The sequence below is a fragment of the Alosa sapidissima genome, chromosome 12 (genome assembly GCF_018492685.1).
Source record: "Alosa sapidissima isolate fAloSap1 chromosome 12, fAloSap1.pri, whole genome shotgun sequence".
Classification (NCBI taxonomy): domain Eukaryota; kingdom Metazoa; phylum Chordata; class Actinopteri; order Clupeiformes; family Clupeidae; genus Alosa; species Alosa sapidissima.
In genome coordinates, this window is record NC_055968.1 from 26,050,525 (window position 1) to 26,068,002 (window position 17,478).

Genomic DNA, 17,478 nt, shown 5'->3' on the forward strand with positions numbered 1-17,478 from the left:
TTTCTTTGAGGAAGAAAACAGAAACATTAGCCTATAGTGATCAATTGACAGGGCAGTTGAAACTTATGTAGCCTACTGTACTGTTTAGATTGAACTGTAGATGGAGCTGTTGGCTCTATTAGGGGTTTGCACGGACGTCACGTTCTGGCCGGTAACCATGGTAACCCAGCACGCGCGGCCATATTGGCGATACTCTGAATGAAGTACAATGGAGTATTATGCACTTTGGATATCTTACGGGATTGTAGCCGTGTCTAAACAACAGAAAAGCTCATCAAAATGCGTCTAAGATGCAAAGGCATATAGGGCAGGACTTGGACCACAAGAAAATGTGCGATGTTTCGAGAAATTACAGTTTATTGGCAGCGCAGATCCATATGAGTTGGGTGAGGGAGACGAAGTACCAAGTTCAACCACAAGCGCCCCCCTTCCTCTGATAACTTCAGGCATTATTCTCCTTTCTCCCTGGTTTTTTAATAACTTTTGGAAGTCGATACATACACCACATGTTTTTTCTCAATCGGACCTATTGGTACAACCTAAAACACGGCAATAACTAACCATTTTCCTTGATGTTAGGGATTTACTTCAGTGCCTAATGCTTTCTAATGAGGCGAGTATCTCCAATATGGCAACGTCCAAATCTGATGACACGCCGTGCAAACCCCTAATAAGAACATTTGTGGGGCCATAGACCTATTAAGAGCCTTTGTGTTGGGGATGGCTTTCAAAAGTCTAAAAATCTAGTGTCTTAACCGTTTTCTGAAAAATGGATGCCCTGAGATTTAAAATAAATAATAGCCTGGTTTTCACAGCTCAGCGCACAATCTGAACTGTTGACAACATTCTGACTTGAGCCGTCTGACCCTACCTGGATTGACTTTCTAATGGCCCAGAATGAACAGAATTTGCTTGGTAGACACTTGTTGCACTGGGAAACCAATGCGCAAATTCTTTCTGCAAAGTTATCTACAGTTTAGTCGACAAAATGTAAAACAATAGTGAAACTGCAAAGGATATAGGCTACTTTCCAAACAGTTTAGCCTACATATTAAAGACCATTTAAAACAAAAATGGGTTCAGTTGGTTTTAATTACCCCGTTCGATTGATACCATCGCCTCTTGACTGTTGAAGCCAAGACTGCTCGGAAACCTGTTTGATTGATGGGCGCGTCGAAGGGCTGAACTGCAACAGAAGCGATACGATGACGCGAACAGACTCCTCCACCGCAACATCATCTGGGTACACCAAGGCCTTGCGCTGGATCAGTGGCAGTGCAGCGACGTTGGAGTCGTCGAAAGGCATACATCCAGTGACCATGACATACAGAATCACTCCCAAACTCCACACATCATACTTCCTGGGGTCGTAAGGCACACCTAGGAGCACCTCTGGTGGAGCATAGGCTGCAGAGCCACAGTAAGTCTGGCTCAGATCGGGATAACCAGCCGCAAATCTCCCAAATCCAAAATCCGTTAACCTCACTTGGTTGTCCGCAGTAAGTAGGATGTTCTCGCATTTGAGGTCCCGGTGTACGATTCCATTATGGTGCAAGTAACTCACAGCGTTGACTATCTGGGAGAACATGGCCCTGGCTACATCTGCTGGTACACCGTTGCCCTCTTGAACCTTTTGCAAAAGGTCTGTAGCCGCCGCCTCCATGACGATATATAACCGCCCATTGCAAACTTCGATGAATTCATAAACACGAACAATGTTCTCGTGCCTTACAGTTCGCAACAGTGCAAGCTCTCTTGGAAGAAACTTGTGGACGAAATCGTGCGGGGCTTTCTTGCGGTCTACAACTTTTATGGCCACCTGAGACTTGTGCTTTTGGGAATGAGCCAGTTTAACTTTGGAGTAACTTCCCTCACCTAACATGGCCTCCATCTTATAGCCCATACCCCTCAATACCTTTTCCGTGTACATTTTGATTTTTCAACGTTTGACTTAGGTTAGGTTATTCCAGGTTAAACGGCATCCGGTCCATCACAAGGCTACTCCCAGGGGCGGGTGCCAAACCCTGCTCCCTACCTCGACCGTTGTTGGAGGAACGGATGCTTCCCTGGGACCGCTGAGGTGATGAAATGGGCCTAATGACCTTGATGAGAATAGTCTTGCAATATATCATTAGTGTGCTTTGTGACGTCATGACAATATGACAAATGCGGGCCAGAGGTAATGCGTAATGTAGCCTAGCTTCAGTAGGCCTAGGCCTGAATGCCAAATGAAAGATATTGGATTGTAGGCCTACCTCATGGGTAATTAATTATTTCATTTATATTGGTAAATAATTACCCTTGTGATATGGGTCTGTTATTGCATACCAGAATTAATGGTAGGCTTGTGGAAATTGCAGTAAATCGCAAGAGACAATTTCTCATGTTGAGTATGTGTAGAACCACACTTAATAACAAAGGTGAATTATGTATGTCACATTCACTACAGGCTAGCCTATATCCTAGATTTGTGTCTTCTCATCCTTCAGACAGTAGGTCCAATAAACCTATTTGCAATCTTAATATGCAATAAATATAGTTATGAATGACTTTCATTTTGAAACATTATGGGCTTTATTCTTATACTGTTGCTTAACCAAAAAGAAACAGATAGATGCATTAAAATATATTGTGGATTTTATATAATTTATATAATTATTCTTGAATTTCCCCTTGGGGATCAATAACGTATCTATCTATCTATCTAATTTATGAAAAATATGAAGAGGTGTATCTGAGGCTAAGCTAAGGCTATTCATTTCTGCAGGTGCTTTTTTACATGTAGATTAAATTCACATATCTGTTGAACACCAGTTAAGTTGGGGGCTCTGACAGGAGCAGATAACATCACGATGCAGTGGCATTGTATGACCTGACGGGGACAGACTTCACTTGTCAGAGGGACTTGCTGTTTCCCCCCTCACTTTCTGTTACTATTGCAATATGGTAATTATTCCCAGAGCTCTTGTAGATCCCAGGGAGGCATTGATTTTATGTTTGTAATAATCATGTAAAATAAGTAGTAATACGATAGTGTATAGGGGTTGGACAATGATAAGCTGTCTATTGTCAATAACCATGAGAGCCTTGTGTTAGTGTTTGTGACCAATTTAGTTAATTTAATGTAATATTTTAATCAACAAGGACCATACTGTCGATATACAGTACAGCTGATATGCTACATTGCTAATTATTTGTTCACATTTCACATTTTCATTTATTGCCAGTGAAAAAATATTTTCATCATAATCAAAGCTCATAATCATCAGGTTTTTTTTTTATTGATTTATCTGTGTTCATCTGGCACAGTATAGCTGCTCTCTCTCTCTCTCTCTCTCTGTCTCTCTCTCTCTCCCTGTCTTCTCCAGTCTCACCACACTCCTTTGTTGTTGAGGACACTGCCTCTGGTGGGGGATGCTCTCTCTTGTCGACTGAGCTGCTAGTACAGTGAGCTCAGCCAATCGGGTGATTCCCGCCATGTTGCCCTGTGCCTTAATTGGCCAGCACTGCCAGTTATAGCAGCTGATACGAACACGGAGCTTTATGAGTCAACCAGGCAGCACTGGGGAGAAAGAGAGAGAGAGAGCCAAGGAGCTGAACTGAAGACAGGCTCAGGGAGAGGGAGATAGTGAGAGAGAGAGAGAGAGAGAGAGAGAGAGAGAGAGAGACAGAGAGAGAGAGAGAGCTGATAGAGTGATTTTAGGTTGCCTGTGTTGGTTGAATTTGACCATCTGCCTTTGCCCATCACAGACCGACAAGATGAATCACAGCTCCAATGAACCAGAAGTGGAGACCACTGAGCCGCTGCATTTCCTCAGGTAAGACAGAGCAAATGGAAGCCTGGCACATACGGTTCAGATGCACACATCGCAGAGATTGAAGCAATGGGCTGTGCGGTGATCAGTGGGGGAACTAATATCACTGATGTTCTGATTGGAGTGACTGATCTTGCATAACAACAACCTGTTAGGATAAAGCTGAAGTTTGTGTGTAAAGTTCTCATCAATAATTGTCACTGAATGTCTGCAAGTGTTGGCGGATAAATGCAATGTCTTTCACCCATTTACACTGCGTGTTTATACATCTACTGCACCCTGCTTCCATTGCAGCCCTTCACTATAGTAGAGATGTATTATCTCCCCTTTGGTTTTCCTTCAGGGGGAGAGTTAGCAAATGGCAGTCACCATAATTGAAAGGTTTACACTATGCAAAGGAAGCCATAAATATTTTCAAGCCATCAAGAACTGTACCAGATAAGGTTGGTGACACCGTTCACTCTTCCACTGAGGCCACTGACCTGCATGCGGTCACTTGTCGTTTGGCGTTTAGCGGGTGTGGGAGAGAAGAAGCCTTGTGTTTTCCCTGTCATTGGCAGAAATTAGTCAAATTTGTGTCCTTTCAAGTGATCAGAATCTTATGTATATCCAGTTCCACTAACTATAGAATATTTATAGCAATTCCTTTTTTTTCAGTGGAAGTGTGCGACTCTTGTAGAGGGTGTTCCCCCGCCCTTTGCATGCAGGCACTGTGCGTAGTGTGCAGACTGTACTGGTGAATTTTGTCATAAATGCTGGATACCAAGGAAGATGGAGACTTTCTTGACTGTCTTCCTGAAACTTCTCCGGGAAGGAGGCAATGTAAATAGCCTATGGGAACCTGTGGAATTTAGCCTACAGGTGTAAAAGATACATAATGATAGAAATGTTGCAAAGAAGCACCCCCCGGCCTTCTTTTTCTGTTAAGTCGGCCAACCTCAACCAGAATTTTAATAAAACACTTTTCACAGCTGTAACGGCAGCTTGTGCAGTAGGTTGTGGTTCCAATCTCTGCCCGCAGAATTAGGTTAACCACACTTTAACGAAACCAGTGAGATACACTTGCTGCATGCTGTTTATCATTAGGCTGCTTTTGGTCTAGTAGTCTCTGCTTTATATGCATTTACTCATAATTATTTTCATACAAAAAAAGGATTTTACTGTGCATTTGCAAGCAAACATTTTGGCAGATTATCCTTTTTCCACACGTCCGTGTAAAATGGCTATAGGGAACACAGTTTCCAAATGGCCGAAACACAGATATCACACCAGGGTGCCTGTGATAAGTGCGTGCTGAATCCAGCCACTGCGAATGCCACATTTTCACATCGCACATCACATAGACAGCCTTGTCAGGAGGCTCCTCGCCTTTGAAGACTTTGAATCACCGTATGGGCGACACTTTGTGCTTAGCTGAAGGCTGATTGATCTGATTGTTATTCCTGTGGCTTATAACTGTCTTCAAACCTTCAGCGGCTGTATGGGAGAAACCTGATTTCCCGTCGTGCCTGCCTGCCTGCTGCTGGAGGGGTTTTATTTATAGCCACGGCTTCCAAATGTAATAACAGTGGCCCAGGCGGAGGAGAAAGGGAAATTGATGGATGATTTGTTACCCAACACTGTATTGCATTTAATGTTTGGGGCCATTAAAGAAAGATTAGTTATGAGACTCGAGTTAAGCTGCTTTGATGCAGGGGAGGCTTCAGCAGAGGTGTGAAAGTAGGAGATGCAGCCATTGGGCCTGGAGTAAGGAGAATTTGCGGTAAGAACTCCATACCGATTCCTTGTTGACTTGCTGGTTCAGTTTGGAAACAGGTTAAGTCCCGGCGTGGAAGTGACGGAAATGGGAGTCATGCAGTCATGCGTAATGGTAATGGAGGAAGGGTAATTGCATTAGGAATGTCCAGATCACTTAGTCATACAGACCATTAGGGGAAGATAATGCATGGAAATCCTAGAGAGAGAGAGAGAGAGAGAGAGAGAGAGAGAGGGAGAGAGGGAGAGAGAGATAGATAGATAGATAGATAGATAGATAGATAGATAAGATAAGATAAGATACTTTATTGATCCCCAGGGGAAATTCAAGAAATCCTCCTCGTCTCTTTAATGTAAAGAAGTGACATGATATGGTTCATTTAGTGATTTTTGTAATGATGGGATGTACAAGGCATAGTGTTTCACATGATTTAATTTCCGCGCCGTGAGAATTATCACTACATTGCCTATGGCCTAAAGTAAGGTTTGAGTAGTCAGTACATACATGTCAAAATCATATAAGGTCTGATTGATCTCTCATTCAGAGCCCCATATAATGTTTTAATGTTACACCTCATGTGTAAAGGTCTTTGCCTCCAAATAATTGTTTTTAGCAGGCCTGAAAATAACATTGTTTTGTTTTACTTACAAGACAAATAACTTACACTTACAAAGAACAAATGGCAAATATAAAATGATTGCTCATTGGTTCCTCAATGGTTACTTGCCTGAGCATGGCAGTGGCTGTGCTGGCTAATATGGCAACCTGATTCACTTAGCTCTGTGAGCTCCTAGCTTATATTTCAGCTTGTGCCATCATCACAGTTAATTGGAGGAAATCAGTGCTTGTGCCTGAAATTAAGGGTCTAACTGATTCATGGTTTGAGGCATGCGCATTGATTTCCTCTAGTTGTGATGTAGTGTATTTCCCACTGACAAAGAATGAAGCTCTGCTGGCCACTGCTCCATCAGCAGCACAGTAAAACGCTGTACGGTGATCCTATAATTACTCACACCCGCTAGTCACCAGGTGTAACAGCTTAGCAAGGCTTCATCACTTGGAGGTGTTCAATTTGCACCCCTTCTGATCCCCCTCTCCCCTCCCACACACACACACACACACACACACACACACACACACACACACACACACACACACACACAGGTCTGTGTACAACCATTCCACTTGGTAAATCAAGTCAGAGTGCCAGTATAACAGTGAGTTGTGTTATACAACAGTGATTCTATTGTCCTCCAACTTATGTGAGAAATAGTTCTGTAACCTTCCTGTAGAGGAGGGAAAAGGAGTCAGGCTTACAAGAACACTGTCACTACAGCCAGATGGTAGCACTACCTACAAGGATACAAGGATACAAGGAAGTTTATTGTCACATGCATATAGTTACTGGAAGTAAGAAATGCAGTGAAATTATGTCTGGTGTCAGCCTATTTGTGCATTTATGGGGGGGGGGGGGGGGGTAAAAAGTGCAGTAGAAGAGGGGTTTAGTAGATTAAGTGGCAAGGGCTGCATAAGAAAGGTGGGGGAGGATTGGGATTGGGGGGGGGGGGGGGCACCAACAAGGAGCACCCAAGAGCAACAGGGGCAAGGAAGAAACCTTGGGCAGATCCACGGCTCAAGGGGCTAACCCAACTGCCAGGGGTCTTGGTGTGTGTGTTGGGGGGATGACAGGGGAGATGGGATAGTGTGCTGTGTATGTGGGGAGAGGGCAGTGTGCAATATGTGTGTTGGAGAAGCTTCCTCATGAGACAATGTGCTGTGTATTTGGGGGGGGCAGTGTGCTGTAAGTATGTTGGGGATGTGTGTTGGAGAAGCTTCCTGATGAAATAATGTGCTGTGTATGTAGGGGAGAGGGGGGGGGGGGGGGGGGGAGTGTACTGCAAGTATGGTGAAGGGACTTACTATTGCAAGCAGAGTACTGTATGTATGATGTATGTGAGTGATGACAGTGAAGATGTGTGTGTGGGCGGGGGGGGGGGCAGTGTGCTGTAAGTATGTAGAGGATGTGTGTTGGAGAAGATCCTGAAGACAATGTGCTGAGTATGTAGGTAGGGGGGGGCAGTGTGCAGCAAGTATGTGAGGTGATGACAGTGATGATGTAAGTGTGTGTGTTTTTTGTGTGTGTGTTGGGGATGGGGGTGGGGGGGGGGCAGAAAGTCTAGGCAATCACGGACATGGGTACTGTAGATAGATGGAGGAGAAATCAAAAATAATAAATAAAAAGTTCTATGGAGATGTGCTAAAGTTGGAGAAAGTCAGATATGTGTGTGTGTGTGTGTGTGTGTGTGTGTGTGTGTGTGTGTGTGTGTGTGTGTGTGTTTTGACGTGTGATGAAATATGAAAATAAATAAAAGGTCTGTAGCATAGGGAGGGGATGTAAAAGTGCTAAAAGTCATGTAGGTGTGTGTGTGGGGGGGGGGGGGGGGGGGTCATGAGTGCTGAGGAGTGAATGAGTATGAGTCAGTATAGTGTGAGTTCAGAGTTGGGAAATGTTTGAGAGTGCTGAGGAGTGAATGTGTGCAAAGTCAGTATAGTGTGAGTTCAGAGTTCGGATGGCCTGGGGATAAAAACTTCTCCTGAGTCTCTCAGTTCTGGCTTTGTGACTACATAGGCGTCTTCTTGATTTCAGCGGTAGGAATAATCCATTGTTAGGATGAGAAGAGTCCTTCAGAAACTTTTGGGCTCTTAGGAGTACTCTTCTGGAATAGATATCTTGTAGAGCAGGGAGTTGAGTTCTTATAGTACGTTCAGCTGAGCGCACTACTCTCTGCAGAGTACTACAATCTCTAACTGTGGAGTTCCCATACCAGGTGATGATGCTACCAGTTAGAACACTCTCAACCGCTGAAGTATAGAAGGCCTTCATGATGGATGTAGAAACTTTGAATTTCCTTAGCTGACGAAGGAAGTAGAGTCGTTGTCTGGACTTCTTCAGAACATATTGAGTGTTAACAGTCCATGTTAAGTCTTCAGTAATGTGGACACCAAGGTATTTAAAACTTGTGACTCTCTCTACAGGTTGCCCGCTGATCATTAGTGGGGTGTAACTGTAGTTCTGCTGCTGCCTTCTGTAATCCACTACCATTTCCTTGGTTTTATTGATTGATTGACCTGAGGGACAGGGCAGGCTGCTGCCGTACTATTGCAAGTCACCAGGATTACTAATTAGTAACCAAGCACTTGCATGTGGATGTGAACTCAGTGATAATATCCCTATACGTTATTTACTTACTGCTATTACTAGCCGTACACGCGGAGCAGCAAGCTTGCAGTGATAGTAGCACAAATACTGTCAGTGATTACCACCATCATTGATTTGCTCGAGCTAATCAATCACGTGCAAAACCATTGTAAAATCAGGAGGCTTCTAGACAAAGCAGTTGCATCACCATCTTTGTGTAGCTAGGGTCACATCAAGGGAGTAGCAGAATACTTCAATCCTGGCCCTTCCCATAGGAGATCCACTGCACAGGATAATAGCAGTTCTACCAGAAAGACTCGGGAGACAAAATAGTGAAAGGGGATTTAATCCTGAATAGGATATCAGAAACAAGATAGTCTACATGAGATACATAACAGCTGAGTATTTAAACAGTCTTTGGCGTAGGCCCCCGTCCATAGACTGGTGACTACGAGTCTTTCCTGTAGAACTTCGCTAAAGCTACCATTTCTGGATTCATGCTCATTGCCACCTCTCTTCCTTAGGCAAGACTGTAATTAGCTACTGACTGACCAAAGCCCTGTTGTGCACCCTTTGCGCTGAGCTGACAGCACACTGCAGTGAACACAGGAGCCTCCTTGATATGACTGGGATCCAGACAGCTGGGTATCAATGAAGGCCAGAGCTCTCATCAGTGGACTCCTGGCACAGAGATCCATACTGGCATATTGGCAATCCTACAGAATAACTAGCTGGATAGCAACCAGAGACACTGAAGGACTGGGCATCAGCAGAGGAAAATGGGTGTAGAAAATGTGTGCAGGAAAGTGTGGCGCTAAAGACCTTAGCCAACAAAAACGATTAATGACTGGCTGAAATCAATGAATGAGGTAACAATGAAATCGATGAGTGTTTCTACAATAACTCTAGCATAGGGAACCTCATCTAAGGGCATACTCACAGTGGGCACAGTTCACTTGTACCGTGCCGGAGTACGGTTCTCTCCCATTCTTGGTCCGCACTCACACTGCACCCAGACACGGTTGAGCTGCTGTGCTCTAGAATCTTTGCGTAGGCGCGATCAAAAGCCCAACCATGCCCGAGTCCACATCCTCAAGCAGACCCGGGCATGGATAAGCGTACCGTGCCTGGGTACGGTACGGAGAGATCACACTGGTCAAACAAACTGGACTTTGGGGTACAAACGTACTGTCTGGTACAGATGGCATAGTGTGAGTATGCCCTAAGGCTGATAGATTTACACAGGTAGGAAAAATACTGTTCAGCTCTCCACGCAGTACATCCACAGCAACTGGTGGATATCTTTGTATGCAATACACAGCCTTAGCATTTCCCCTTATCAAAAGTGTAAAAGCTGAAAGAGGCATTATATCCCCATTGTCATCATTTTATCTAAACAATATCCAGTAAATCAAGGTTGAAATACTGTAGCCTCAGCCACAGAATAAGTGACTAAATGCATAAATTGTGGTTGTTAAATCCATGGTTCCATGAAAGTCTAATCAGATCTGAACACCAAGTCATTAAGTCTGGCACAAGCTTTAAGACTTTAAGAATGATTTCAGCTGGTTTATGGACCATCTTCACCATCATTCCTATCTCTCTATGAACCATTCAGTAATACAGTCTGTTTTATAGCCTTTGCGAAGTGTGTAGATACTAGTGTGCATTTATATGAAATTCTTGGAAACTGAATACTGTAGTAATCCATTATTCAATACACTCTTTCTTCTTTATTTTTTTCTTAACCCCTTTGACATGTGTGAATTCATGTTCATGTTCATTGCACACACGTGCATGTGCACACACACACACACACACAGACACACTGTAAGTGTCGGCATGTTGCGGGGGAACAGACGGATTGACAGTTCCTCCACTCTCCCAAATCTCTCTAATGAGCTCCAACTCCAGCCATATCCTGGATAATGAAGTGTGTACATCAGGGAGAGCCTGCTCCTAGAGTGAGAGCAGTTGTGCTGGGAGGAAGGGGTTGTTCATTACTCCGAGTGTTTCTGTACTTAAAATGTAATTGAGACGCTTTTAGAAAAATATAATTTTAATTGCCTTTTTTTTTTTGTATCGTCATGGGATGGTCTTGTTCTTTTAATTGGAAACACAATACATTTGTACCCTTTGTTCTAGATTCTATAAAATACTATAGAGCTTTTTCTATTGTAGAGCAAGATGTTTTCCACCCACGAGAATTTGAAGATTCCTCAAACTCAAGCTCATTCTCCTCCCTCCCACTGGGCAAATCTGAATATCAAACGTACATATGGGCGCGCAGGTCACACAGTAGCTAAATATAGGCGATTGTGAATCGCTGATGTGTTGCATTTGTGTGCCATATGCTGGAGGGGGAGCCTGACAGGTTGTCAGTGGTGAGGAGAGATGGGGTTGATCTCTGCTGCTCCTGGCGAGCGACACCAGCTGATGTTTCATGTGATTGCCCTGAGGCATTACCGAGCCATAAGTCTTCATCAAAAGAGGTCACCAGAGATTTCCATTCAGCCCCTGACTGTTCCACAGCCAGGCAAACCCACAGTCTTTTGGATGTCTGCTGAATATCACCACAGATATATCCAAGAGCATGTGTTTTAAAAGACAACAACACTGTGGTATTTATGAAGGCATGTTGCATTGCAGGGCTCCCAGAGTGAAGCAGAGAGCAAGCACAGTGAGTGAATTGTCCCTAAATGTTAACCGCAAATTGTGTCCAGTATACACAGTCAGAAAAATAAATTCAATCAGGCACAAGAGGGGTTGACTGGAGAGGAAGTCTCTGTGGAAAGGTGTCTAGCATAGACAGACCGTAGGGAGGGGGTTGATGGGAGCCTTTTTTGAGGAAGAAAAAAAAACAGTTCACTGCTATCGCCATGACAACAGCAGGGCCAAATTCCAGCAGGGTGAGGAGAAGCTTGTTGGGGCGGCCTAAAGGTTATTTTGAGATTTTGGGGGTGGTGAAATCCTGTTGGCATACTCTCAAAACCAAGACATTTAGTATTTTTGATGTCATTTCATTCTATTGTAGCATGTGCTCATTTAATGCAGTCTTATCAGCTCCGAGCTCACCAGTAATACTGAATTAGATTAAAAATGACAACCATAGTAAGATATCAAGAGCCAATCCATGTCATGTCCTTGTGAGCTAGTGTTCAGAGGAATGACTTAGCCTATTCCTGGACTGTATTTTCAGCTTGAATCCAATGTGTAAAATCCTTATCCTTCATATTCAGCTGTTAAAATGTGCATTAATTATGCAGATTACATTATCTTACGTGTCAAGATGTCAAAGTTCACATTCAGCTCAGCTATGTTAACAGTCGCTTCTGTTGTCACATATCCTAAAGCTGATTGAGAGTAGCTACCTGATGAAGTATGGCAGGAGAGACAGAAGACTTTGTGCTCCACTTCATTGGTCTCGCTGGTATCAGACAGGCAGAATGTTAACATGGCTGTAGGCTACCTCTCGTTGCTCTTTTTGGTGCCTCTAAAGAGACCAGGGCTAATGGCTGTAAAGACAGCTAAAGTGAGATACTTTCTGAAAAGATATACTAATGTCTGACATGAAGCAATTGATAATGGAAAACGCTTTGGCTTTTTCATAACTGTCTGCAGTTTCAAGTCATGAAATGTGGTCAATAGTTTCCATAGAAACAATTGGACTGTTACCACTTTAGCTGGAAACAGAAAGGTGTGTGTGTTTGTGTGGAAAGTTTAGAAGGCATATGTTGTGTTATACAGTATATTAACTTAGACAAGCAGTGTCTGTTAAAAGTATTTCAGATGACACAGTGGAGATCCAGTCTGGCTGCTTCATTCTGCTGTTTGATGGTGTCCCAGGGGATATCCTAATTGGGCCCATTGTTTCAGTCTGTTGCGCTTTCATCATCAGATCAGTCTTGCCACTACTCAAGATGAGTGTGTGGCTGTGTATGAACCTTGATTACATAAAGGCCGCTGCTGCTCCACACAAATAAGTTGTTTGTGCTGCCAAGCTATGGAGCCGGCACCAATGACAATAGATGTAAAAAACAGATGTGTGGCTATAAAATTTCTATATTGATCCATACTACATATCACTAACCTCAGACCAAGACCAACTGGTGGCTTATTTGAATTTACCAATAATAAATCACCTATACAGTAAGAATAAGAAATTGTTGAATAAAGACCTAGTACATGTGTAATAATGACTGTAATAATAAATACAATAATAAATACATTATTGAGCACTAGTACATCAACATCTTAGTTATGCATTAATGGTTGAATATCAAATATATTAATAAATCCTTGTGAGTGACTCATACCTTTGAGAGATTGTGTATGTCACTTTTTTCAGAATCCACTTTTCAGCCTGCTTTGAAAAAAAAGAAAAAGTCTCACAATTCAGCCATGGGAACTGTCAATTTTCTTTTTCCTCAATCATCTTCAACTTTCAGTCGGCAGCTTGACAGGCTGTCAGAAAGTCAAAGGCTCGCCCACTGAAGAAGTGCATTGATTTAGAAGTTGATAACGCGAGGCAGACAATGGCTGGGTTATATGACGAATGCTACATGTCAATCTGATCGGGCCCGATGAAAGACATTGGAGGGCACAAAAAAACCCATCACTTTTCACTTCTTTATAATTTCAGTGAGACAGCAGAAATGTCACTGAAATGCTTCCAACACAGAAATGGGTCTCCAGTGAGATCAGCTAAACTTTCACTAGTTGTTTCCGACATGGGTGACAGCATTTTTCATTTCAGACAGGATGGGTGCCAGTAGCTGGATAATGAGGCCTCTCTGCTGAGAAAGAGCCAACATGTACAAGCAGCCTGTTCCTCGCTGGCAGAGTGCATTAGCAAATCTACTGCTGTGGCAAAACTAATGTATGCCTCATAACACATTAGCAACAGTAATACCGCTTTGAATTGCGACAAATCAGTTTGTGTTGTCATCCTCTTTATGTCTTTAGCCGCGGTGTCAGCAGCTACGGTCTGTAGAAACGGCCTCATTTGTGTCCACTCTGCTCAGGTCTTTCTGATCTCGCGGTCTCCCAGCCTGGGCCCTTGGGAGGTTGTTATTATTGGGGCCCACTCGGTAAATCGCCCACTTTTCTCCCTCAAGCCCCAATAAGCCAGGCAGCGCAGCTGCCATAAGCTGATCCATCAAGACCACATATATAGGCCTATTATGTAACACACGGACTGGACAGGCACACACATCCACACAGATACTCTCTCTCTCTCTCTCTCACACACACACACACACACACACACACACACATAAACACACACACAAACACACATACTATGCTGGGTCAGATCACACGCTCAAAGAATTGGTGTATCAAATTATATGTAGTATAAAAATGATAGCATAAAATTGTTTTTTATACATTATAGGAATGCTACAGCATCACAGTTGTATTCAGAAAGCAACACGTATGTGGACCCTTCCATGATATTATGCTAGGAATGTTTCAGCTGCACTGCCAATTAATAGAAAGAATGAATGACACCCATAATGTATTCTGTCGCCCTGGAAGGAATTCAGTTGAGCCACACCGCACCCTACTAAGTATGCATGTTATCTCCTTCTCCTATTTGGTTCCGGAAACTGTACATCCCAGCACAGCTTCTGTCCCCTGCTGGGTCCTCTCCTTGTGTGTGTGTGGGGAATGTTTGAATGTCTCCCTGCTTTATTGAGGAATTAAGGCATGTGGGGCGTGCCGTGTACCCCCTCCGGAGCACCCTGAGCCCCCCCATCCTCGCGCTCCGTTGTGCTCTCCCCTGCGGGGGGATTTACACATTTTGTAGGCACCACCGGTCGCTGTTGCAGCAGGTTCTTGTGGTGCTCAGCACTAGCTCCCTCCCTCTCTTGCTCTCTCTCCATCTACTGCCTCGGCCTTATCTCCTCTCATGCATCCTCATTATCCTCCTCCTCCTCATCTAACGTGGTTGCAATTATAATTTTGCAATAATGAGTTTGTGAAACAGTTTTGTTTTCCGTCAGGGTTTAAATAAACTAAAGTTGGAGCATTCACAATTACATACACATTCTGAATGATTGCCTGCCTTTCGAAGATGTCAGTGTAACTGTGGTGGAGATTTAGCTCCCACTCCCACGCTCCCACCCCCACGCCGCCTTGTCTCATCGACCCCATCCTCCACCTCCCCATGCCTGCTGCCTTTAGTGCTGCTACACACTCCAGAGCCTTCGCACGCCGTGTCTAAAGGGTGCCTTGCTCTCATTAGCACATCCTTACACTGACCCCAACCCCCCACATTCCCCAGCCCAACCACGATCACATCCACATCCACAGCGGAGGAGGCACAGCGGTCAAACCTGCCTGCAGCTGTCAAAGGTCGGGCACAGCTCCCAGTGCCTTCTGACATCCAGGGTGTCCGCGTGGAGGCACGGCCTCCCCCACTGCTGCTCTCCTTAATTATTAACGGACTGAGTGGAGGAGGCAGCTCTGCACCTGGCCAGATTTGTCGCCCCCCTCCCTCTCCCACACAGACAATGGTCAGTTCCTGTAGGGTGATGCAGAGGCTTCTCAAGAGAGCCATTTGTGTTTACGGATAATTGGGGTCTGGAAGAGCGAGGCAGAAACCCAGTCTGGCCATTTCGAGTGCATTAGTGGCGCAGTCAGAAAGTTGCTTTGTGAGCGGGCGGCTTTATGAGTCTCCTGTGAGAGTACAGCAAAGAAAGTTTTCAGGGTCTTTCGTTTCAACTTTATTCAATTGGGGGAACACACAGGAATCAATAGGAGATTTGGTAAACAAATGTATCTCTCTCAAATGGGTGCTTTGGGCAAAAGTGTACTTCTTCTTCCATGGATGCATGCAAATATTTAGAGTCTCGACAGAGAACAATCTATGGCATTAATCCGAGCTGAACTTTACTCATCAAAAAACTGCACAAAGAGTGTTGTTTATTCAGAGTAGTTTCTCTGCTTTCTGTTTTCCATAATTGAGCAGTGGAACTAACTCATGCCATTTATGTGGCTCATAAATAAACAGATTTTATTCAGCCTGCTTAAAATCATCCAGCTGTCTAAGCTCGGTTAAAGTTAATTCAATTTTCACGTCGATGATTGTTAAATAACAAAATCTTTTGGGCAAGCTGGTGATAATATATAGGGAAATGTTTGTTTGACTGATGTAGAAATGCAGATTAAATCTGATTTTTCGCTAGTATCCACCAGATTATTCACATTCTAGAAAACCTCCACTCCCTTCCACATCTTCCAGCAAATTACCTCCAGTCTCAGAGGTTATGGTACCAATACTGTGGTGGAGTCACGTCCAGGATATTGATTAACTTTAGTTTTTCAATATGCCGTGCAAGTCATTAACTTTCTGAGTGACCTTAGACGGGTGGCCTGATCCTCTTCCAGCTGGCTGAAAAAGTGCTTGCCTGGGCTATGACCCTTTAGCACCAGCCATCCCTAGTGTGTGCGTCCATTATTCACAAAAAGCAGGTGATGAAGCAGGAGTTCAGTCTTCCTGACGGCGAGAGAGAGAAGCAGCCAAAGCAATTGCCTCATCTGTCTGAGGCATGATGGATCATAGAAGAGCCAGACACTGATGTTACGCAGCCTTCGCCACAGTGGACAGGTGGACAGAGTAGGAAAATGTGACTTATGTAATAGTCTTGTATATACACATCACATGGAGTGACCAGACACAAGGTTTAGCGCTCAGCCCATTGGCATCAAGCCAGCTGGTGGTCTGAAGACAGTGAAATAGAACCCTCGATTGCTCTAAACAGAAGAGGCCGGTGGTGGCCTCCACCATTAGTAGGGAGATGTGAAGCATCAAGTGCTGAGCATGGTGGTGAGCTTAAAGAATAGAAAGCACAAGCTAAATGGGGCCCATGTGATGTTTAATGATATGGTGGTTAGAATGAAGAAACAAGGGTCAAAGTATAACTCAGGAAGGCAATTAGTCTTTTTGTTATTTCAGTCAAGCAGCAAATGACGTTGTCACTTCTTTGACTGCTTCAAAGCTGAGATGATTTCATGCAGTACAAAAAATAAAAACATGAACTCTATTCATGTGTAATTTGTATAGACAGACAGCTCTGGGCATGTGTGTATTAAAACAGTGAGTGCAGGGTGAAAATTTAACAAGGGCCAAATATAGATGACAGAATCTGTGGGAAAACCCACAGAAAAATATGGAGAATCTGCTATTTTTAATTTCTCTGCTAGAAGCAATAATATCCATAGACAATCATTACCACAGAATGTACTGTGATAATGGTGTTCCCATGCTGTGGTTGCTGGAGAGAGTGGAACGTCAGGAGAGGAATCTTAATAAGCAAGCAACTAAACTAGGTTCCCATGGGCACACACTGACTGAGGAGGTTAGAATGTCACCTCTAATACCACTTACAAGTACAACTAAAAATACACACACACACACACACAAATCCAGCATCTCCACCTCTGCATACATTTCCCCCTGTTGTCCCACATTTTTTCGAAGCCCCTGTTAACTTTGTACCGCAGATACTGTCCTAGATAAAACTCTCAGGTATAAGATGTGTCCTTACGTAAGTTTTGCCTCACAGCTTCTCATCCTTGTGGCTTGCAATGATAGTGGATGGTGGCTAAAGACGCAAGTATTATAGTACATTCCAGCTGATATTTGAAAGTCATTTAGGGTGACGTGTTCAATCTGGCTTGACCGCTGAAGCTACATGACGAGT

General features: G+C 43.8%; 2 protein-coding genes across 9 annotated transcripts in view; one reads left to right on the top strand and one right to left on the bottom strand.

Annotated features, from left to right (window-relative positions):
• Positions 1-1,074: 1,074 nt before the first annotated feature.
• On the bottom strand, positions 1,075-2,094 carry tssk6 (testis-specific serine kinase 6). The gene has a single exon (XM_042057779.1). It carries the CDS (start codon positions 1,928-1,930, stop codon positions 1,094-1,096), a length of 837 nt encoding a protein of 278 aa, XP_041913713.1. The 5' UTR covers positions 1,931-2,094; the 3' UTR covers positions 1,075-1,093.
• Positions 2,095-2,174: 80 nt separating this feature from the next.
• yjefn3 (YjeF N-terminal domain containing 3) overlaps positions 2,175-17,478 on the top strand; it is a 29,415-nt gene continuing 14,111 nt past the window's right edge. For 3 of the 8 annotated variants that reach the window (XR_006021211.1, XM_042057780.1, XM_042057786.1), the window contains exons 1-3: positions 2,175-2,262; positions 2,450-2,492; positions 3,751-3,818. Coding sequence is in view for 7 of the 8 variants with exons in the window: in XM_042057780.1 (XP_041913714.1) it covers positions 2,222-2,262; positions 2,450-2,492; positions 3,751-3,818 (152 nt within the window). In the remaining variant the exon portion in view is untranslated. Of the gene's footprint in view, positions 2,263-2,449; positions 2,493-2,767; positions 2,947-3,280; positions 3,629-3,750; positions 3,819-17,478 lie in introns of those variants that run through there. The other 5 variants (XM_042057781.1, XM_042057783.1, XM_042057782.1 and 2 more) reach the window with 5 other exon arrangements.

Excerpts from the sequence above, each read along its gene's own strand:
- tssk6 (XM_042057779.1), bottom strand. The coding sequence starts at position 1,930 with ATGTACACGGAAAAGGTATTGAGGGGTATGGGCTATAAGATGGAGGCC.